General features: G+C 35.2%; 1 protein-coding gene across 2 annotated transcripts; it reads left to right on the plus strand.

The window, feature by feature from the left end:
- Positions 1–3,236: 3,236 nt before the first annotated feature.
- GCA (grancalcin) lies at positions 3,237–21,837 on the plus strand. 2 transcript variants are annotated; one of them, XM_084891938.1, is made up of 8 exons: positions 3,244–3,571; positions 8,593–8,739; positions 11,646–11,715; positions 14,954–14,997; positions 15,312–15,459; positions 19,897–20,010; positions 20,330–20,388; positions 21,010–21,837. In XM_084891938.1, the coding sequence occupies exons 1-8, from the start codon at positions 3,545–3,547 to the stop codon at positions 21,034–21,036; spliced, it is 636 nt and encodes a 211-aa protein (XP_084748064.1). In that variant the 5' UTR covers positions 3,244–3,544; the 3' UTR covers positions 21,037–21,837. The 2 variants fall into 2 exon arrangements, with proteins under 2 accessions (XP_084748065.1, XP_084748064.1); XM_084891939.1 differs by lacking the exon at positions 8,593–8,739 and having other exon boundaries at positions 3,237–3,571.
- Positions 21,838–23,079: the final 1,242 nt, after the last annotated feature.

The raw sequence follows: 23,079 nt of genomic DNA on the forward strand, positions 1-23,079 counted from the left end.
GTTACTTTCAGCATCCTGCTTAGTACTGCAACTTACTCTGTCACCTCTCTAACCCTACCCCTGTTTTTATTTTCCTTTTGTCCCATAGTTTTTACCATCTTCTAACATAATATATAATGTACTTATTATCTTTACATAGTATTGTCTGCTCTTCCTGTTAGACTATAAGCTCCACCAGGGCATAAGCATCTCCCCAACCCCACTGATGGATTTTTTCTTCACTAAACTAGTAGTTTTACATTGTGGATGTTCAATAGATATTTGTTGAATAAATACATTACTTGACCTAAGTAAACTTTCTTAGTGATATAAAATGAGCTCCATGAATGTTGTTTTGCATCAGCTGGGTGTGGCTATATGTCTTGTTACAGTATTTGGCACAGAACATAGAAATTATTTCTATGACATGGGTAGGCTCTGGCTCTGACGCTGAAGTTTACTGAGGAGCAGTACATTTTATTCTTGTCTCTCATGGCCCTGTTTCCCCACCTGTAAAGAGAGGGAGAAAGAAAATATCCACATTGCCTTAAAAGAGAGGTTTGGCTCCGTGTATAGAGTGTCAGCCTGCGAACTGAAGAGTCCCAGGTTCGATTCTGGTCAAGGGCATGTACCTTGGTTGTGGGTACATCCCCAGTAGGGGGATGTGCAGGAGGCAGCTGATCAATGTTAGAAACATAGATGAGAGAGAAACATTGATCTCTGTAAAAGATCAATAAAATATATTAAACATTGATCTCTGTAAAAGATCAATAAAATATATTAAAACAAAGAGAAAATATTCACATAGAGGGAAAAAGATAATGAGGTGGCAACAAATAGGAAAGGAGACCATAGTTACATCAGTGATTATATTGTACTGATAAATGTAATGGATAAGCAAATATCTAAACTTATAATAAGACCAAAGACTACCAAGAATTGGAAAAAATACCACAAGTAGATATAATCACGAAAACTTTGTAGTGATCAGAAAGCATGGATCCTGTGTAAGAGAAATAATTACACAAAATATGGCAAATATTAATAAAAAACATGCATTTTACTCTCTATTTCTCTACTTATTGACGAGCCATTTTCTACTCTTTAAACCCTTTCCTGTTATAATGTAAACTAGAGGCCTGGTGCACGAAATTCATGCACAGGTAGGGTGCCTAGGTTTAGAGAGAGAGATACTGCAGACTGGAGTTTTAAAAAGCCTGTCTGTATCTCATATGGTAGTGTACTGGAGGTAAAATAATTTTCCCTTTACTCTTTTAAGTTATGGGTTGAGATCAATCTCTGTAATAAAAAAAATAGATTAACAAGAGAAAAAGCCCAGAAGTTTATTGACATGTATCCTCATGCATACATTGGAGATACTCAGGGAAAAAATGAGTAACTCTCAGAGGTGAATTAGAACTTCATCTTAAATACCATCTTCAGCTAAAGAGAAAAGAAAAAGTGTGGGAGAGACTATAGAAAAAGCACAATAAATAAGTGCAAGATTTGTTATGTTGATTTCAGTCTCTACTTTCTCCATTTCTAATGGTGTCTTACAATATGAGGGACACTTTTAGAAACTTAGGTCCTGCTTTTGGACAAATAAGCGGGAGAGTAGAGAGTTTTTATTATTTCTTTTCAATTGCCTTCAATTAAAAAAAAATTATGTGAAAGTGGCATATTGGGGAGTGGCATATTCTGTGACCCTTTAATAGAAACTCTGGGTAGCTCTTTGTCTAAGAGATAAATTGCTAAGAACTACGAAGGATCTGATATTTTATCCTACTTGCAAGCTACTAAGTAGCCTGCTACAGTTTCCTAGAAGTTGACAGAAGGCATGAGATTGCTCTGTAGGAGACAAAGGACTTGATTGATCACAGCACAATAGGGAGTGTGAACTTCAGACTCTCTTAGATTCCTCTGGCTCCCAAATTCTAGGAGGCAAATTGGAGCTGCTAGGCAGGTGCTGCACAAGCATTGGGTGTATATTACAATAGAATGGAGGAATTTCACGCTTAGTCCTGCTAGCAAACTTACCCAAACATTAACATGGAGGGAGAGATGATCTGCTATCTTCCAACAATCTCTCTGCCCTTGAAGGAAATACTATCCCTATGCTGGAAACTAGAACTTGTAAAAATGCAATACGACTCCCATCATAACACAAATATAACGCATCCGAAGGCTATTGTACTGAAGAGAAGATGCACAAAAATTCTGACCAGAGATTTAGACTAACATAGTAAATATAAAACCCTTGGTGCTTTCTGTCTTTGAATATACAATTAATCAATTAGAATAAAATGTTACAACAATTTGTTTTCCTTAGTACTGCTTTATCACTTAATACTTTTATAAATCATGTGTTCTTTCCTCTTATCATGTAGGTTTTACCACACCCCTCTACACTTATTTGTGCCAATAATTTAATCTTATCGGCTAAGGTATTTTTTGTGTGTGTGTGTTAGAAGTAACACACACTTTCTTAAGAGTGGCAATCTTCCTTTCTCTTTGCCTCTTCCTGATAAAATTAGGTTTCACAAGGTTCAACGAGTTCCTTCTCTGTAGTGTTAGCTTAGCAATAATTACTCAGCTTTGCAAGGTTTATTTCCTCTGTTAATAATTAACACTTCCCCCCCCAAATACTTTTTTTGTGTGGTTGTTTTATTCAGAAATAACTCAAAATAACGTCATCCTGATTTTTTTTTTTTTATAGCAAAAGCTACAGCTGTCTTTGTACTGTGTGTGTCTTGTCCTTTTAAAGCTGGGGCTACAAAATAAATTTGAATTCCAGAGAAAAGCAGAACTGTCAACTACTATTACTTAATAAAGCAAGTAATTGAGCATTTAATTTTTGCCGGAGTGAATACCTCTCATGTAACATTTGAGGCATTTATAACAATTCCTTGTTCACAAGGAAAAGGACATTTAACTGGATTTCCTATGTTTTTATTTCCTAAATCTGGCAACTCTAGTTACTGTTCATAAACTACAAATAACATTCTGGTAAATTCTGACATCAAGTGGGTATTAGCTCGAAGCACCCCTCCCCTTTGGCGCAGAGGTAAAGGTTTCAACATTTTGATTGTGACATCCACGCTATGCAGAAACAAATGGGAGTAACTCTGCAAGGTTTTTAGATTCATAGATGCATCTGAAGTCCGGTTTAAAACGGTGGTTAAAGAAGCACTTAGGTCCGGAGAGCTTTTCCCAAAGAGGGTAGATGCACCGCGGCAGTTTTCTACTTGGGTCCGTGAGGAGAGCGTGACACCTGGGCGAGCCAATAGGAGCCGAGCAGGAGAGAGCTGGGCGCGTGAAGCCAATCAGAGACAAGATGGGCGGGACTAAGAACCCGGAAAGGGGCGTGCCCCCAGGGGCTGGCCTCACCCAATCGGCGCCGAGTGGGGCGGGGCTGGGTTCGGGCAGTGGGCGGTCTCCGGGAAGCAAGGGCGCAGCGGGTACTCTGTCAGGCTCACCTGCACCTGCACCTGCACCTGCGCTTGTCGCCGGCAGGGCGGGCGGACGCGGACTCGAAGGGTGACGGGTGACACTTGATCCGCTCGTCATGGCCTATCCGGGATACGGAGGAGGGGTGAGTCCAGTCCTCTTCTCGCTCCTGCCGGGCGTGGCGCCCCTGCTGGCGGCGCCGGGGGACCCGCGCCACCTTCGGCCCCTGAATGTTCCACCTCTTATTTTGCCTCTTGGATCCGCGGTCCGAGGTGCTGGGAGCCGGCCGGTCCGGTCCCGGAGGCGTGTTCTTATGGAGCCAAGAGTGTGATGTGTTTTCAGAAATACCTTTCCGGAACGGCGGGGGGTGGGAAAAGCACTCTTTTCTTGTTCCAGTCATCCTTTGTGCCCCGCCCCCAATGTGTCCCTCAGTTTTGCTAGACATCCTCTTTCTGAATTTTTTGGACCACTTATTTTCCGTCCTTATGAATAAATTAAGATATGCTACATGTCTCCTAATCTTTACTATTCTGCTAAGGGCAATCTGTTCCTAGACTTTTTTTGGGGGGGGGGGGGAGTGGGAGGGTTACTCTTTTCTTACATAACTCTTTATTTTGCATCACCTTTGAGAGTGGGAAATTATAATCGCAATATCCTGGTGGCTAGCTGGCCAGCTTTTTTCTTTTCAGAAAGTAGCACAACCTTCCGTATTTATGTCAGGGATCTCCAAAGTGAGGGAGCACGCTTTGTATGAACACGTGCACGAGGGACAATCCATTGGGCTGTGGGTAGAAAATAATATAATTCCAACTTTAATGGTACTTGGTTTTTTTTTTTACCCAGAAAGAGAAATTGAGCTTTACTGATATTATTATAGGTTTTGGCAGTGTTGAAAACTTGGCCTAAGTTCCTCCTGGCCCCTTCTACTTTAAATGCCTAAGGAAGGCAAGGCCTTCTTCAACAGTTATTCAAGGGAACACAAACCCGTGGGACTTTGACAATGTTCGCACTGATATAAAATACGGGGAATAAACTGAGGGATGAAGCAGAGACATTGGCTTCTCAACTTGTTTGTTCCTTTCAGCTTATTGTGATATATTACAGTTTATATGTACAGAGTTCTCTGGCATTGCAGATTATATAGTAATTGAGTCAAATTAAAATGACCCAAACTGGATCCGTAGTTTGAAAATTTCTGGGAAGAAACTAGGAATCCAAGATAATATTAAGGATTCAAAAATGTGTAAAACAACGTGAAAATGACATTGCCACCACTTTTAAGTCCAAGCTGTTTTTCAGTCATGTTACCAGATAATAACTCTGACCATGTAATAGTCAGCGTTGGCTCATTTGACACTACCAAGAAGACAACTTGAAATACGAATTTTTAAACTGTTTTTATGGATTGTCCTTAATGACTAGGAGCTCTAGTTCTCCCTGTGGATCCTTCTATGTGGGTCTTGGGCTTCCTTATGCTGGCTTTACTCTTAAGAGAGAAACAGAGACTGCCTCTTGAAGTCTTTAGCCTAGAACGGACCTTGGTGCAATTTCTGCTGTATTCTGTCAGTTACAGCTGACACAGGCCCAGTTCGGATTCAAAGGGATGGAGAAAGTCTGCCTGGCCTAGGGAAGATGGCAAATAATTTTCTTTTTAATTTAATTTAATTTATTTAAATTTATTGATTGATTATGGTATCACATAATTGTCCTCATTCCCCCATTCCTATCCCAAACCCCTCCCCACATATGGCTCCACCCCTCTGTTGTCTGTGACCATTGGTAAGGCTTATATGCATGCACACAAGTCCTTTGGTTGATCTCTCCCCCTTTTACCCACTCCCCTACTTGTCTGTACAAAAAGAAATTGACAGCCAGTTTGAAATGCAATTGCCATAGACTAGAGCAAAGAATATCCTTACGTGATATTGTACAATGTCATAATGATTTTCCCCAGATCTGTGTTACTCCCATTACCTATAATAGTCCCTTGTACCCTTGGGAATCAAGAAGCAAATACTTTTCAATCATCTTTACTCTGACCGCTACCAGCTCTCATGTTTTTGGATTTGGGGGAGTGAATGCTGCATGTCAGGAAGGAAAGAGAGGTGGAAGGTTATTCATAAGGTCAGGTTCTTCATGTAATATAGCTTGCCTGACTTTAGTTTAAAAAAATGTGTTCAGCTGAAACCGGTTTGGCTCAGTGGATAGAGTGTCGGCCTGCGGACTGAAGGGTCCCAGATTCGATTCAGGACGGGGGCATGGACCTTGGTTGCGGGCACAACCCCAGTGGGGGTGTGCAGGAGGCAGCTGATCGATGACTCTCATCCATGTTTCTAACTCTCTATTCTGTATCTCTCTCCCTTCCTCTCTGTAAAAAATCAATAAAATATATTTTAAAAAAATAAAAATAAAAAAAAAAAATATGTTCACCTCTCAAGGAACAGATGGAGATGCTATAGTGAAGTGTTCATAGTCATCTTTAGGCATCACCTCAACATTAGCTTTTCACTAATATGCTTAATTTAGTTTGACCTCATTTCTTATAACATATTTTTAGTTTTCTTCCTTATGTGAATCTTACAGTGGTAAGGGTCTCCAGGAAGCCTTACATTCTTGGCTAGGCCCTCAGACTTGTTTTCAGTCCTTGTCCTTGGAGGCCTTGGCCGATGCCTAGGTGTTGGTTATTTCTACATGTCCGAAGAGCAAAAGCCTTAGAAATTTTGCTAAGCTGTTCACTTGTCCTCAAATATTGGCCTGGAAATTTCCTTAAAAATATTTTTGCAACATTTTGATTATTTTGATTATTAAGGTTGATTAAATTATCCTAGCCTACATTTTTAGAAATAGAAAGATTTTTTTCTCCCTTTAGTCAACATTTATAACATATAATTTTAGAAGAGCCATTTCATCTACATTTTCAAATATATTGGTAAAAAGGTATTCATAGCATTGCTAATATATATATATATATATATATATATATATATATATAATTTAAATTATATTTGTGGTTAAATACTCTCCTGTATTTTAAATATATTTTTATTGATTTCAGAGAGGAGGGGAGAGGGAGAGATAGAAACATCAATGTTGAGAGACTCATTGATTGGCTGCTTCTTACACAACCTGGGCAAAGGCCAATGCTCTACCCACTGAGCTAGCCCTACTAGGGCCCTTTTACTATTTTCAATCTGGTCTGTCCACCTCTGCCTCTTCTTTTTAAAGAAGCAACTTTTAAGCAATTACATCTATTTTTTTTTTTTTTACTGTTTCCTTTCTTGTACTTCATTGCTTCAGAATCTCTATATGTTTTCACCACCTCCTGAGGACATTTCTTGGAACTCTAGTACTTCCTCCATATTTTTGCTCTTACCACATCCCTGCCCAGGTCTTTTCAGAGCACTGCAAATAGTCTCTATCTTTTATCTTCTTTGCCCTTTATTTTAATCTTTTTTTTTTTTTTTTTTTTTTTTTTGCCTCTGGCAATCTCTACTGACCCTTAAAGAATGCAAGTGAAGTTACAAACTAGCAGTTGAAAAATAGTCATGGGAATGGGAAGCTCAGCTAGGGTATATTATCACTAATATTGTAATAATTATATATGGTGTCTGCGGGATAGACTTATCTGAGAGATCACTTTGTAAGTTATATAAATACCTAAGCACTACGCTGTACACCTGAAACTAATATAATATTAAATGTCAACTGCAATTAAAAAAAAAAAAGTCAAAGCAACACTATATGAAAAAAAAAAAGAATGTAAGTGAAAAATATTTTTGTTCAAGTAACATATGATTCTGGAATCTAATGAACAAAATGAACTAACAAACAAAATAGAGACAGACTCACGGACAGACACCAGGCTGACGGGCTGTGGTGGAAGGAGCTAGGTGTGGAGGAGGGTGGAGGGATTGAGCAAAAAAGAAAGTGGAAAAAAAAAAAAAAAACTCTTGGAAGCAGACCACAATGTGGTAATTCCCTGGGGTTAGGGGTGGGGGGGGGGATGGAGGAAGGTAGAGGAGGGTATGGTGGTGGTGGGGGGGTGTGCTGTAAAGGACAGAAACTTTTCTTGGGATGGTAAATACAAAATACAGTGTACAGATGATGTTTTGTAGAATTGTGCACCTGAAACCTGTATAATTTTGTTAACCAGTGTAACCCCATTAAGTTCAATAAAAAGGAAAAAAACACACTCAAAATGGAATAATGGACAATCTTTATATTTCTTTCTCCTTCACACTAAAAATAAATACTGAGTAAAGTTATCTTTTAAAAGTTATTAATAATGTGTACCAAGGTCCAATTGAAAAGAAAAGAGGAACCACAGATATCGCAGGAGACAAACAGTAGGTAGCCTCTGGGGTCATACTGTCTATTTTTGAATCATGATCTACTTCTTACTAGTTATTTGACCTTAACCAATTCAGGAACCCTCCTGAAGTTTCAGGTCCTCAATTGCAAAAAGGACATAGTACTTTTATTCCTCATAGAGTTGTTGGAAAATCAAATCACATAATAGATGGAAAATACTTAGAACAGTAGTACCTGGGATATAAAAAGCTCTCAAAAATATTTGCTGTGTATTATTATTATATTCTTGTTGTTATTCTTAGTTTTGAAAAGGATCATGGTTAGAATTATCAATTTATTGATCTGTTCATTGATTTCTTCCTTTAACTTCTTTTTTTGATGGAGCGGGTCTTTTACTCCTAAGCTGTTTCCCTTGATTTATTCACAATTTCATTGTATTTTACCATGTATTCTTTTAAGTATATGTCTTGAGTTATACTACTTGTTAGTTTTTCTGTAGGTGAGTTTGCTCACAGTTTTTATTTTTGTTTATTTTAGTGTTGGTTATGATAAACACTTTTTCCAAATTATGCGTCATGTCCAACTATTAGATTAAGTTCTTAGTTGCTAGAGATTTTTTTTTCTTTCACGGTTCTTTTAATTCTGGATAACATATTAATGCATGGAATTAGGCCTAATTATGGAACATCTAGCATTTTGGAGCTAACACCTTTTGTGATAGTGAATTTGGAAGCTTGCAGTAACTCTATTCCTGTACTGCAATGGACTGCTCATAAATATTTCCTTTTAAAACAATGTTAGTAGATAGTAGGTAGCATTTTGTGATAATACCTTTCTCCTTTTTTACTCTTCTAGTTTGGAAATTTTATTGGTCAGATGCCAGGAATGGGACAGCCAGTGCCAGTGCTCCCTGGGGGCTACCCCGGGCACCCAGCTTATTTGAACAATTACTCCTCAGCCGAAGGCCCCATGTGGACATACTTTACCGCTGTTGCTGGACCGGTGAGATGCTAAATACACTGCACAAATGTCAGTTAAAAATGATTGCTGTTTAAAAGACACGCGCACTTTTTTATTTATTTAGTGTATCATTAGAAATGCATATCAAACTTGTATTTTAAACTTTTCTAGACTAATTTTCTTCCTGAGATCAGAGACAAGGGTAGTCATTTTATTTTAAAAAGTCTTCTAGCATGATCCCTAACACATAGTTCTTTTAACTAAAAGTGGAACCAGGGAGCCAGAGAGGATTTGGAAAAAAGATATCTACAAGTACAGACTGGTGACATCACTAAGTTGCCATACCGTCAAGTTCTATCTTGCTCCAGACTTCTTGTATAAAACAATAAACCCTTAGTTGTTTAAGCCCCTTTAATAGCATTTTTTATTGTTTGCAGCTAAATGCAATCCTGTTACATTATACCATTCTTATTTGCAAGGAAGTTTTGAGTGATCTTACTGAGAATAAACATGTTATATAACTGATTATATAATAAATTCATTTTATAAAATTACTACTTAAGACAGGAACTGGACATATATATATTTAGAGACTTTTATTTGACTTCTGAACTATTACAGTGTAACAGTTTTCAACAATGATTTTCTGTGTTTGTACTGTTTGATAATTGCCTCAATTTTTCCATAGTCTTGTGCTTTTGTGTAGTTAAACTCCATGAAGACATGCTCTTGCAATATTATCCCTTACCAAGTTGACACTAGGAATATATTAGTCATTAAATACATGTGTTGAATGGGTATGTGAACTATTTCATTTTTAATTTTTTAGTTCAAATATTTAGACAATTCTTTTATATGTTGAATTTTGCCTAGCTTTAGGATCAGATGTAATATCAGACTTACATATTATGGTTCTACAACCCAATTGCTGAACTCCCCTCTATAGCTGTATTCTTTTTTTTTTTTAATAATTTGTGATGCTCTACTACAAGAAATGCCCAGTTAAAGCTTTCTGCAGTGTTCCTTTTTATAGGATGATGCTTTCTGAACAGTATTAATTCACTCATCAGTTTATTTGAGGAAATTCTGATTTGTACCTTTATAAACACACAGCATACACACATGCATACACACACACACACACACACACACACACACACACAGATCATGCTTTTCAATAATAGAAACACCTGTAACTTTAGTATGCACACTGCTTCCACTTCTGAAGTGGATGCAGAAGAACTTCAGAAATGTTAGACACAGCCTGGAATTAGTGGAACTTATTCTCATGAGATCTTTTGTATTCCACAGGGTCCATGCACACATTCCTCATTACCTTTACTCTGCTGTATTTCCCTCTTATCACTTAATATCATCAAATTCATTTATCCTTTATTGTCTTTCTCCCACCACTAACATGTAAACTGTCTGATGGCGAGGAATTTGTTTTGAACAATGTTACGTAACTAGTCCTATTAATGGTGCTTGTACATAGTAGGTTGCTTAATAAATATTTGTTAAATGAATTTCTTATTCTTTTTAATGGAAGATACTTGTTTAGTTATTTTTTCTTCATTTTCTCTACATACTTGATTTCATGATTGCTCCATAAAATTAATTTCATCTTGTATGGATTTGTTCTAAAATTGTTCATTTTTGTTGATTGTCTTTTTGACCATTAGATTTTTCAATATACTTTCGACTTTTGGTTCATAAACTTATTTTGCTTGAAGTTCTTGTGTATTTCCTCCCTTCTTCTTTTGGTCCCCCTTCTATGTACTTCCTTTCCTTCCCCTTGTCATCCTTCCTTGTGTGGTGGTTTTGTGATTGTCCCCACCTCAGTTGTGTCCACAATTTAAAATATGGCTGATTTTTTACAAGAACTATTTTCTAACTACAGAATTTAAATTTTTTAAAATGTATTTTAATTGAACTTTTTGGGTTACATTGGTTAATACAATTATATAGATTTCAGGTATACAGTTCTACAATACATTTAAAATTATGTAAACAAAATTATAAAAACATGCATGACAGACAGACATCCACTTAGATGCTGTGTAGTACTAAACAGTATTACATGGTTGGTTCATTGAGAAGAAGTTTCCTTATAAGGAAATCTAATCTAAAGATCAGAATATGAGCGTTTGTAATAATTCTTAGTCATAGTTTTCCTTTCAAAGTTTTTTTTGATGTTGTTGTTGTTTCTTTGGTCTCTTACAAAGTACGTTTTAAATTTGTCCCCTTGATCCTTTCACAGAGCTATTGTTTTGCATTTGGACAATGTATTTGATGCCTCCAAATAAATTATTCTCCTCTGTATTTTTAAAAATACAGAAAATAGGATGAGGTACTGAAACCTGAGACTCCTCAACCTGTTTCACTTTCAAAATAAAAAAACCCCATATTTTCCATAAGTTCAAAGCAAGAATGTTTGGGCCATAATCAGAAGATTACTAACAAAATGTACGGAACTATAAAATTTTGCTGGGGTAATGGTGTTGGAGGGAAAATATATTTTCTCCTTCAATATTCATTAGAAATAATCTCCCCCCAAAATAGGCATGAAAGGCAAGTTTTGAGACTTTTCTGAAAAGTCCTATTGTAGGTTTTTTTTTTCCAATTAATTTAAGTAGAGGTCCAGTGTTTCTACCAAGTATTACTTTGAGCTATTATTGTATAGGATGATTATGTCATTTTCCAGTAGTAGAAAAAATTATATTTGAGATGCTTGAAAAGTTAATAGATTATAATTCGATTGTGAAAAATTACTTATAGTTCATGATGTTCTGTCATATGCCTTTGCTATAAAAGTCATCTGTTATTTTGTAGTTGGTAATAGAGTAATATTTTGAAGAATGCATATTTATCGGTTAGTCTAGATTGACAGCATTTTACTATGCATTTATATAACTGTACATTAAATCAAGTCATACTTATTTTAACAGGATGGTGAAGTGGATGCAGAAGAACTTCAGAGATGTTTGACACAGTCTGGAATTAGTGGAACTTATTCTCGTGAGATCTTTCCCCCACCTCTGTTGAAATTGGAATAGGAAATTTATATCCTAACATTTTGCACCCATACTTACAGTACTTTACAATGTTTAGTTTAAAGAGTCGAATAATTCTTCAAAGCTTGTTATGAAAATAACTGTTCATTGTTCATTGCTATCTCCCCAGTGTTAACCACTCACAGGGGAAATATCTTTCAACTTTCTCAGCTGATTGTTTTGAAATTTGCCTCCGGATCTCAAAATAGCATGCCTTTTAAATCACTGTTGCTTTTCAGTTTTAATGATTGTCTGTAGAGGTCTACTATGGAGGAGGGGGATTTAACTCTCCACCTTTAACTCACCCTTGGCCCTGCCCTCCACACAGGAGTCCTACTCATCCTCTCATCCATTCAGCACAGCTATATAATAATTTACATTAGGTCCATAATCAGCATTTGCCTTTTTGTTACTATCTAAATGCTCTTCTTGTGTCTTGTGATAGGTCTGATTAAATTTCCATTTTATGTAACTTTCATTTCCTGAAATTAATCATCATCTTGGAGCTTTCTGTTGTGCTCTACTCTGCAGAGCTGTCACACTGGCATCCCGTCACCATCGTTCTCGGGAGCTGTCCTTCTCTCTCTCGAGTTGGATCTTCCCTTTATCTCAGCTCGTCAACTTTTTTAATTCTATTAAGTATAACATTAGCTTCCTATTAAAAGAGCTCATCTGAGGTGCTTTCATTCTGTCCTCAGAATTAAACGAATGGCCAGGTGTAGAATGCTATTTCAAATAACTTTCACTTAGAATCTTAAAGGTACCGTTGTTTCTAGCTTGCATTGTTGCTCTGTCTTTATGTTTCCTGCCTATATGTCATTTGTTTTTCCTCTCTTGAGGCCTGTGAAATGTTTGTTTGAAGTCTGGTGGTTCACCATGATGTGCCTAGTTGTGTAGGGAACTCAGTAAGTACCCCCAGTCTGGGACTCATTTGCTGTAGTTCTGGGACATTTTCTTCAGTTATGTTTTCTCTATTTTCTCTTTATTGTAGAATGCCTGACATTTGGAATGGATCACTATTTTCTCCTACTTCTTCTTTTCCTCTATTTTGAGAGGACATTTCCATATCTTTATTTTCTAAACTTTCTATTGAGTCTTGTTTACTGCCATCTTCTTAAAATCCAAGAGCATCTGTGTGTTTTTTTCTTCATGAAGTATTATCTTCCATGATCTCTCTGAGACTTAAAGTTCCTTTCTTTCTACATAATCTTTGTTTCTAACAGATTGCTGCCCGCCCCTCCTTTTGCCCCCCATTTGTTTGTCTTTTAAATTAGGTGCTTTTTCAGGTGTCTGGTGATCCTGGGATGCTCATTTTTAACTAAAAGGCTGGTTAGAGGCTGTGAGATCATGGTTAGAGTTCTGTGTCTGATGGTTAGACTGGGCAGTTTGTTGTACAACACTGGGTGTTAATATCTTTAGGGTTTCATTTTGGGCTGGTTGTCCAGCTGATCTGTGTGGAAAGGAGGGGGAAAGAATCAGCAGGGCTCTCAGTCTTTTGTAAATTGTCATTTAATTGCCAGCTAGGTAGCCCTGTTCTGGAATCTTGCAGTCTAGAGATTTCTCCAGGGAATAAGACCCCAGACTATGCTGAGGTAGGAGCAGACAAAGCCTTCCTCTGAACTGAGGCCAGGAGGCGATTTAGAACTCTAAATGCTCCTTAAGTAGACATTCAATCACTCCTGTTTTTATTTTATCTTCTCCCATTTAAAGAAGTATTGCCAATTCTTAAACTTTTGGGGCCTTTTCCTGGATAAATAGGCTGCTTCTCAGCTGTTGTTATTGCAAATTCAGGAAAAACACTTTCTCAGAACTAGGTTAGTTAACTCACATCCAACTTGCAAATTTGGTTCTTCTATCATTCTCTTTTTCTCTAAAGGTTTATGACTTTTAAAAAATCAATTTAGTCTCTGTTCTAATGGAATGTGGTGTGAGGGAGAGAGGAACTCTTTTCAATTTTCCTGAAAATTCTCTCTTCATTTTTTTGTCAAAATATTTAATTTGATTAAATATTTATGTGTATGTGAAATCACAAAACACAGACTATTTGGCTCATAGTAAATGCTCATTGATTATCTGTTGAAATTGTCAGCCTTAAAATACTTTAACCATCTATTCTAACGTTGATTAAACATTTAAAGAAAATCAGCTATTAAAGTTTGTGGGATGTTTTATAGTTTTTTTCTTAAAGGATCTAAAACTTAGCTGAAATCACTTGTTTCTTTATAGAATTTCAAAAATATCAAATAGTATAAAATAAGCCAACTTAATTTTAAGTATTTTTATTTATTTATTTTTATTTTAATGAGCTATTAGCTATGAGAACTTTGTAAGCTTACCCGTGCTGATATGTTTTCTTTTTCAGGGCTATGATATAGTTTGAGATAAATCACATACTATTTGAATGCAATGACAGTAGGATTTGAGAAATTAAATTCTACTTAGTGAGTCCTCAGTTATGGTTCTGTAATTACAAAAGTGTTAATATTTCTAATAAACCATAATTTTAAGATAGTTTTATATATCCCTTCTTTCTTTTTTTGCCCCCTTCCATCTCCCCAAGGGGCGGGGGGACATTTGCTTCAGCTTAGAAACTTCTCCTTTCTTACTTAGTCAAATTGCAATAAAACTATCCAATGATTTACCTACATCCATTTTCATCTCACTTTACAGTCTGATCATGGTAAACTAATGTTTCTGAAATGAAGATTTTAGAATTATCCCTCTGCTTCTTAAAATGCTTCAGTGACTTATATTGGTCTAAATCTTTAGGTTGGCATTTAAGACTTTCATGATCTAGCCTGTCTTTCGGATGTCATCATCTGCAACTCCCTCACATATACCCCAAGCTTTAACCAAATTGCCGACTCCTTTAAGTGTTGTAATTTTAGTATATGTCAAATGCCTACTTAAACTCCACTTGTCATTGTATTAGGAAGTCTAAAGCCCTCCTCTCCTGTGATAGCAATTTTCAGTTACTTTATGATTACTTAATTATCTAAATCCCCTTATTAGATATGACTAGTTTGAGGGTAGCAATTTATTATTATTATTTTTATGGATGGCTAACATCCCAAGTTTGCTGATTGGGATGATTGTATATTTTAGGCAATTTTGAATGTGTTAAATTGACAATAGAAATTGTCATAATCTTACATAGATTAAACGGAGCAGACTCTAATTCAAATAATAAATATGTTTTATAGCCTTCAGTTTGGAAACCTGCCGAATTATGATTGCCATGTTGGATGTATCCTTGAATAAAAATAGAAAATGCTATTGAATAGTTGCTTTTTCATATTAAGGCAATTGTTGATTATAAATCACCACAGTAAGCCAGAGTTTAAAAATGCTTTGTAAGATTCTGTTTAAATTCCATACTTTCTCAGTTTTACATAGAAATCTTTTCATATGCCGAATTTAGCTAACTCTTGCAGTAACATCCTAACATTTTGTGTGTGTGTGTGTGTGTGTGTGTGTGTGTGTGTGTGTGAATGATTTGGAGTTTTGGGTTAAGTAAATTCTCTTTGGTATCAAGTTTATTTTTGTTAATAAAACTGTCAGAGAGATTACACAGGAAAAATGGGATTTAATGAATTCAAAGAACTTTGGACAGCTCTTACTGCCTGGAAACAAAATTTCATAGCTATTGATCAAGACCGAAGTGGCACAGTGGAGCATTATGAGTTGAATCAAGCCATTGCTGCTATGGGTAAGAATATTAAAATTCTTTAGCATCCATCCAGGTTATCTTTGTTCTTTGATCAGATGGATCTTAATTGTTTTAATTTTTTTAAGTAATATAGTTTTTCAGCAATAAACACCATGGTTTTTTTTTTGTTGTTTTTTTGTTTTTTTCTTAAGTAGTCGAAAATACACACTAGGTCCCCAAATACCTCCAAATTAGAAGTATGCATTTTAGAATATTTTTAAATAATTTAACTTTATTTTTTATCAATCTTTGATAAGCTAAGATTCTAAGTCTACTTTCTTTCAAAAAGTGATTATATACAATGGTGTGTAACTTGCTTATAGCTAATGACAGTTTTCAGTAGATTTAAGTGTTTTTCTCTTTATGATTTTATTTATACTCATTTCTGAACAAAATACATTTGTAAGAAAATTAACTTCTTAAAAGTTAAAATCTGAACCTGATATACATTATTTCAAATTCTAATTTAAATAAGTAAAAACTGGTGATTTTCTTTGTTTTAAAATGGACATTTTAATTTAATAAATGGCAATTTTAGGGACAATCCTAGCTATACAAACTTGTGCTATAGAACCTTAATAATTAGTGGATTAAACTTGTTCCTTAATTCAGTATAATGTTGGAACATTAATATAATCTTTTGCAAAAAAAGAAAATAGCCAAATAATTTACATATGCATTTGAATATAACAAAGAACTATTCTGGATTATTCAAATTTAAGATCTTCAGATATATTTAAAATATTAAATTTATTTTGCCAAGAATGTTATGGGAGCTGAAACCGGTTTCGCTCAGTGGATAGAGCGTTGGCCTGCAGACTGAAAGGTCCCAGGTTCGATTCTGGTCAAGGGCATGTTACCTTGGTTGTGGGCACATCCCCAGTAGGGGGTGTGCAAGAGGCAGCTGATGGATGATTCTCTCTCATTGATGTTTCTAACTCTCTATCCCTCTCTCTTCCTCTCTGTAAAATATCAATAAAGTATGTTATATATTAAAAAAAAGAATGTTATGGGAAATATTAAGAATTTTATCAATACCACATTCAGATCATAACTTTCCAATTGAAAGCTCAAAATGGATTTATATATAATTAAATTAGTTTGCATGTTTTATTTGCTTCTATTAATTTATACCTTTTATTGAAGCAAGTTTCCTGCATTTTATTATAGCTACACATAGAATTTTCTCCAATTGCATTTATATTTTTGATTTCCCCTTTGAATGAATTAGTATTGTTTGTTGAAATCTACTAAACCCAAGTAATAATAAAGACAATACTTCTAGGCTATCATTCTTTCCAATAAAGTGCACATATCTCATTAAATACATTAAGACCATCTGTACAGATGCATAAAGTATAATATATTGATTTATATTTCTAATTATTTTTAAATTTTAGTTTTAGATATATTTTAAAATGTGAATAATCAAATAGTAATACATGTATAGAATTTACAACTAAATACACATATAATGATCCAAAACTTTTTACTGATAGGAATATGCAATAAAAAAACCTATATAAAAAAATACCAAGGAAGTAGTGATAAAAGTCTGAAGAAATAGATTAAGAGTTATGGAACATAAAGGAGTAACATTTTCTATTTTTTCCCTCTGAATAACCATGTTGTCTTCAAATTTTCTCTGCCTTTAAAAGATACTTGTAAGTAAAACATTCAATGGAAACTATAGGATTTGAATGCTAGCAAAGATCACTGTGTAAATTTTGCTCTGATGTTCTTTAAAGATCCATAATTTACAGAATTGATAGGTGAAGGTGGTCAAAAGTGCACATTCCCAATTATAAAGTAACTCATGGCATTGTAATATGCAGCATGGTGACTCTAGTTAATAATACTCTAATTGCATTTTTGAAAGTGATTAAAAAGTAGATCTTAAAAGTTCTCATAAGAAAAATTAATTTGTGTTATGTGTTGTGACAGATGTTAACTAGACTTATTATGGTGATCATTTTGCAATATATACAAATATCAAAGCATTATATTGTAGTCCTGAAGTATAATGTTGTCAATTATACCTAATAAAAAATAAAATGAAAAATGGAAAGATACCTGAAGGATAAAAAGATAAAATAAAATTAAAGGCTTGAAATATTGAAGCATTAAAATCTATGAAATACCCTAGACATTATTTCAAAATCAAATATATAAATACACTAGAGGCCGGTGCACAAATTCATGCACATTGAAAGGAAATTAATTAGAATATTTTAATATCACTATTCACCCTTTCTCTATAATGGAAGTGTCAACTAAATTCATGATTGACAATGACAGATTGAAACACATATGTGTGATTGGCATTATAATAAAAGCCTAATAAATATATCCTATATAATAAAACCCTAATATGCTTTTATTATATAATATATATAATATAATCTGGTTGTCCATTCAACCAATCAAAGTGTAATATGCTAATGTTATGCTAAGGCCACTCAACTGCTCACTATGAAGTGCACTGACCACCAGAGGACAGACAGTCTACTGGTTGAGCAGTTGCTCTGACATGCACTGACCACCAGAGGGCAGACCCTCTGATCAGTAGGTTAGCTTGCTTCTGGGGTCTGGCCAATTGAGACTGAACAAGATGGGCTGGACACACTCTGGGGCTCTCCTATGGTCCCTCCCCAGCTGGCCAACCTCCCATGACCCTCCCTGGCCTGATTGTGCACCAGTGGGGTCCCTCAGCCTCGCCTGCACCCTTTCATAATCCAGGACCCCTCAGGGGAAGTTGGAGAGCCAGTTTCTGCCCAATCTTGCAGGTCAGGCTGAGGGATCCCACTGGTACATGAATTCATGCACTGGGCCTCTAGTATATAGATAAACTTGCTTAATTAGATCTGCTTTCTGATTTAGCTTTTTTCAGCCCCAAAGTTTAGCACCTCAACTTCTCTTTCAGGTAATTGTCAGAAACATGCAGTAAATATCAACATGAAGCAGATTATTATTGTAGATCCCACAGGGAGAACAAAGGGTAAAATGTTTAACTGCAGCAGTGTTTGACTATATTCTGCACAATAAGAAAAACTGAAGTCATTTTTAAGGTCCACCATTTCTTACTTCTTTTTAGTCAGGTCAAATTTCTAAGCTTTCTAAATCTCTGTTTTCCGGTTAATGAAAAGAAAATAGGATTCCACCAAGTCTCCTATCTACCTACTCCAGGATTTCTGTGAGTAGGTAGATAGAGGATCAATGAGGTGAAGCATGGGAAAATGCTTCACAGATGTTTAGTTAAAATGTTTCCACCTGGCTACAAAGCAAGTCGTGTTCCTGGCTGAAGAAACTGCAAGGAGGCTAGTTGCTAGGAAGAGAAAGCTGGGCATTGCTATGTGACATCATTACCTGGCACCCACAGCCACCGTTTCCGGGCAGGGATGAGGGCCACATTTTGCGCTATAGCGTCTCGGCAACATCAGCTGCTATTTGGTGGGCTATCGCTCTGGGGTGGTGGTGGGGCCTGTGTCTCACTTGAGTGTTGCTTTGTGGATGCCAGGTCTGTGGTGCCATTTCTCTGTAAATGGCCAGTATGTGTCACCCAGCTCCTGCATTGAGAGTCTGGCCCTTGGTGGTCAGTGAGCATCATAGCGACTAGTCAGACTGTCAGACACTTAGCATATTAGCCTTTTTTATATATATAGAATGTATATTTTAATTCTTTACCCAAGGATATTTTCTCCATTAATTTTTAGAGTGGAAGGGAGGGGGGAAGACAAAGAGAAACATCCATCTGAGAGAGACACATCGATTGGTTGCCTCCTGCACGCACCTTAACTGGGGCCAGGGATCAAGCTGGCAACCAAGATATGTGCCCTTGACTGAAATCAAACTCTGGACTCTTCTGTCCACAGGCTGAGGCTCTATCCAGTGAACAAAACTGGTAAGGGTTCAAAATATATTTTTAAAAAGACAAATAATAATTTTTTAGCTTTGACTTTATTAGGAAGCTGGATTTGTGATATTTATGTATCACTGTTTTTTTTTGTTTTTTTTTAAATATGTCTTTATTGATTTTAGAGAGGAAGGGAGAGGGAGAGAGACAGAAACGTCAATGATGAGAGATAATCATTGATTGGCTGCTTCCTGCATGCCCTCTACTGGGGATAGAGCCACAACCCAGGCATGTGCCCTTGACCAGAATTGAACCTGGGACCCTTCCGTCTCCAGGCCGATGCTCTATCCACTAAGTCAAACCAGCTAGGACTCTACCACTATTAACAATTAATAGTTGCTTTGATCAGTTTCGGTATGAATGTGTTTTGTTTCTAACATTGTGCTTTGCTTTTAACATGTTTTTTATGGAATGCATTTTGAAAGTTAATTTATTTATGACAATTAACAAAAATGCAGTGCTTGTTGTGGTCTTATGTGTTTAGTATTAGAAGGTGTAATTTATCAATCTCTCTCTTTTTTTAGGTTATAGGTTGAGTCCTCAAACCTTAAGTGCTATTGTTAAACGTTATAGCAGGCATGGCAGGATCTTCTTTGATGATTATGTTGCCTGCTGTGTGAAGCTTCGGGCTTTGACAGGTATAGACCATTTAAAAGTGGGTACAGTTATTTTTCTTAAGTAATGTCTGTTGCTTTCTATAGCATGTTTATATAATATTTTCCCCTTTATTCACTATTAAATCTAATCAGAGTGTTAAGGCTTTAAAATTTTTGGAGTATATGTAGTGAGAAATAGTTATAGCTCAGTTTCAGAGTTGTTGTTTTTTTCTTGTCTGAGAAGCATAATCAGGATTTAATTGAATATGAAATTATTAATATTTTAATACATGGGGACACTTGAGTATTTGGAACTATAGATTTTTCAATTATAATAAAAAAGTAATTTGTTTATTTAAAGATTTCTTTAGGAGAAGAGACCATTTGCAACAAGGGGTTGTGAATTTCATATATGAGGATGTGAGTATCTTGTGTAAACTTTTAATATTTACACTATTCTAGAAGTGCTCATAGTTATCAAAAACTGTAAAGTGATCACTGGTACCAATACTGTGATAATATATTTTGTAGGCCATGTTCTTTTTTATAAGATCAAATATTGGTACAGATACCAACTTGACTTTATAGTAAACATAAGATATATTTTAAAATTTTATTACGGGTTTTTGGCAGTTTTTCTTCCAAATCATTTTTAAGGGTAAAACTACCATTATTTTTATGAAGAGTAGTTTACTTGGGGTAATCTTTCTTAGTTCTAATAAAGATAGGAAATTTTCATATATGATTATAAAGCTATTCATTTCTCATTTCAAATAATTGCTATTAACCTGAATCTAGTTTTTTAAAAAATCGATACTATAAGAAAGTTATATTTCCAATGTTCCAATGTTTTAGTGTTTTTGTTTTGTTTTTATGTGGAAGTTACAGGGTCAACATTATCCTACTAGCATATACTGGTTGAATTATAAATCTTGGAAAATCAAAGTTTATCATCTTGTGAAAATACTTTTATGGAATATAATTAATGAAAAACAAATGCCATTTTGTTGTTACCAGCTGGTGATTTTGCTTATTTATTAGTTTTTGCAGGGCACGATGACAATTTGAATATCTAGAATTTGAAAACTAAAGAAATACTGTGAATGTTTCTGCTTGGAAGAAATGAACTGGACTACTTTAAATTGAAGCTTTGAGGCTTTTCATTTTTCTACCTATTAAATATATTCCCTTTATAATATATATATTCTATATATATATATATATATACACACACACACATATGTATATATTATACATTTAGTAAAATGTGTTTTTATTTTAATGAACAATTCAAAGCAATAAAAGAGATGGTTTTGTATTTGGGATGTTTTTGCTTTTAGAAAAGTTTTCCCTTGATGGATATCTATAATGTCATCAAATATTGGTATATGATTAATTGATCTGTATATCTCTTTGCCTTAATTTGAACAATATAAACTTGGAGGAATGTACTTATTAGATTATATAAGGAGCCAAATGATGAAAGCCTAGATAACACTGATTTAAACTTATCTGAAGGTTACAGATTTTGCTTTCAGTTTTTGTTTGTAGTTGTTGGTGTTTGAAGGTAAGCTAGAGGGGCAATCCTGGATTTTGTGCCATATTTGTTATAGGGGTTGTTCTTATTCACATTATCAGAGAACAAACTTCAAGGTCTTTATCTGTGAATAATAAAATTGTAGTTCCTAAAATTTTATCTTAAATCACCTTAGGTGGAGCATAAATAACCTATAGTGAAATAAGACTACAGGAGGCATCATTTTTCTTTTTTTATTCTTTATATTATATTATATATTTTTCTTCAACATAGAACATGTTTTATTGTTTTCTATGAAAAAAAAGTTCTTAATAAACAATTTTTCTCTCTGAGCTTTATTTTGTTACTAAAGACATAGATAACCTCAAATGACATCTTTTTCTACATCTAGATTTTTCTGGAAATGACATTTTTAATGAAATATCAACATTTAAATTATTCCGTTAAACTAAATTATTTTTTATACATAATGCCAATTGTTTATAAAGTTAAAGAATTAGATAATTTTTCACTTTGTTTAAATGTTCAGACATTATAAATTTGACTTTCTTGACAACCTTAACTGCTGGTTTTGGTGTTCGTAAACCAATATGTCTTTTGAGCACATCTGTGTAATGTGGCGTACAGAGCATGGTAGACATCACAGTGATATTTCTGTGTGGTATTACTATGGGAATTGCAAAGTTGGGTCACCAGGTTTTTAGCATTTAAAGTCCCTGGTAAAAATTGCTATAATGAAGCTAGCCCCCTTTTTGGCAACACATTAAGTCTTTTTCAATGAAGATTTAATAAACATATTTTAACTGATTCTCTTCCTTAGCTTAAAGGTAAATACAGTAGTCTCCCCTGATCCAGAGTGATACATCCCAAGATCCCCAGAGAAGCCTGAAACCATAGATAGTACCTAAATCTAAATATACTATTTTTTTCTATACACACATACTTGTGTTAAATTTCATTTATAAATTTAGCACAGTAAAAGATTAAACAGAATAAATATAAAATAGAACATTATAGCAATATACTGTATTAAAAGTTACGTGAATGTGGTCTCTGTCTCTCTTAAAATATCTTACTGTACTGCACGTCCCAGGAGGGATGATCTGGGATGACTCGAGATTTCTTCACACTACTCAGAACAGATGCAATTTAAAACTTATGAATTGTTTATTTCTGGAACTTTCTATTTTATATTTTCAGACCATAGCTGACTTCAGGTACTGAAACCATGGATACTGTACAAATTGACTTAATTTTAATATGGCAAGTGACCAAGTTAATATATAGTTTTTATAAAACTTTTTAAAAAATATATCTTTATGATTTCAGAGAGGAAGAGAGAGGAAGAGATAGAAACATCAAAGATGAGAGAATCATCGATTGGCTGCCTTCTGCATGCCCCCTACGGGGGATCAAGCTCACCACCCAGGCATGTGCTCTGACTGGAAATCAAACAGTGACCTCCTGGTCCATAGGTCGATGTGCAACCACTGAGCCACACCAGCCAGGCCAAAACTATGTTTCTTAAAAAATGGAGGATTAAAAGTAGAATAGTGAAAAAAATACACAACATT

Source organism: Pipistrellus hanaki, assembly GCF_964339955.1.
Source record: "Pipistrellus hanaki genome assembly, chromosome: 8".
Taxonomy (NCBI): domain Eukaryota; kingdom Metazoa; phylum Chordata; class Mammalia; order Chiroptera; family Vespertilionidae; genus Pipistrellus; species Pipistrellus hanaki.

Coding starts and splice junctions, on each gene's coding strand:
- GCA (XM_084891938.1), top strand. CDS start 3,545: ATGGCCTATCCGGGATACGGAGGAGGG. Junction 3,572..8,592: donor ATCCGGGATACGGAGGAGGG/GTGAGTCCAGTC, acceptor TTACTCTTCTAG/TTTGGAAATTTTATTGGTCA. Junction 14,998..15,311: donor TTATGATTGCCATGTTGGAT/GTATCCTTGAAT, acceptor TAAAACTGTCAG/AGAGATTACACAGGAAAAAT.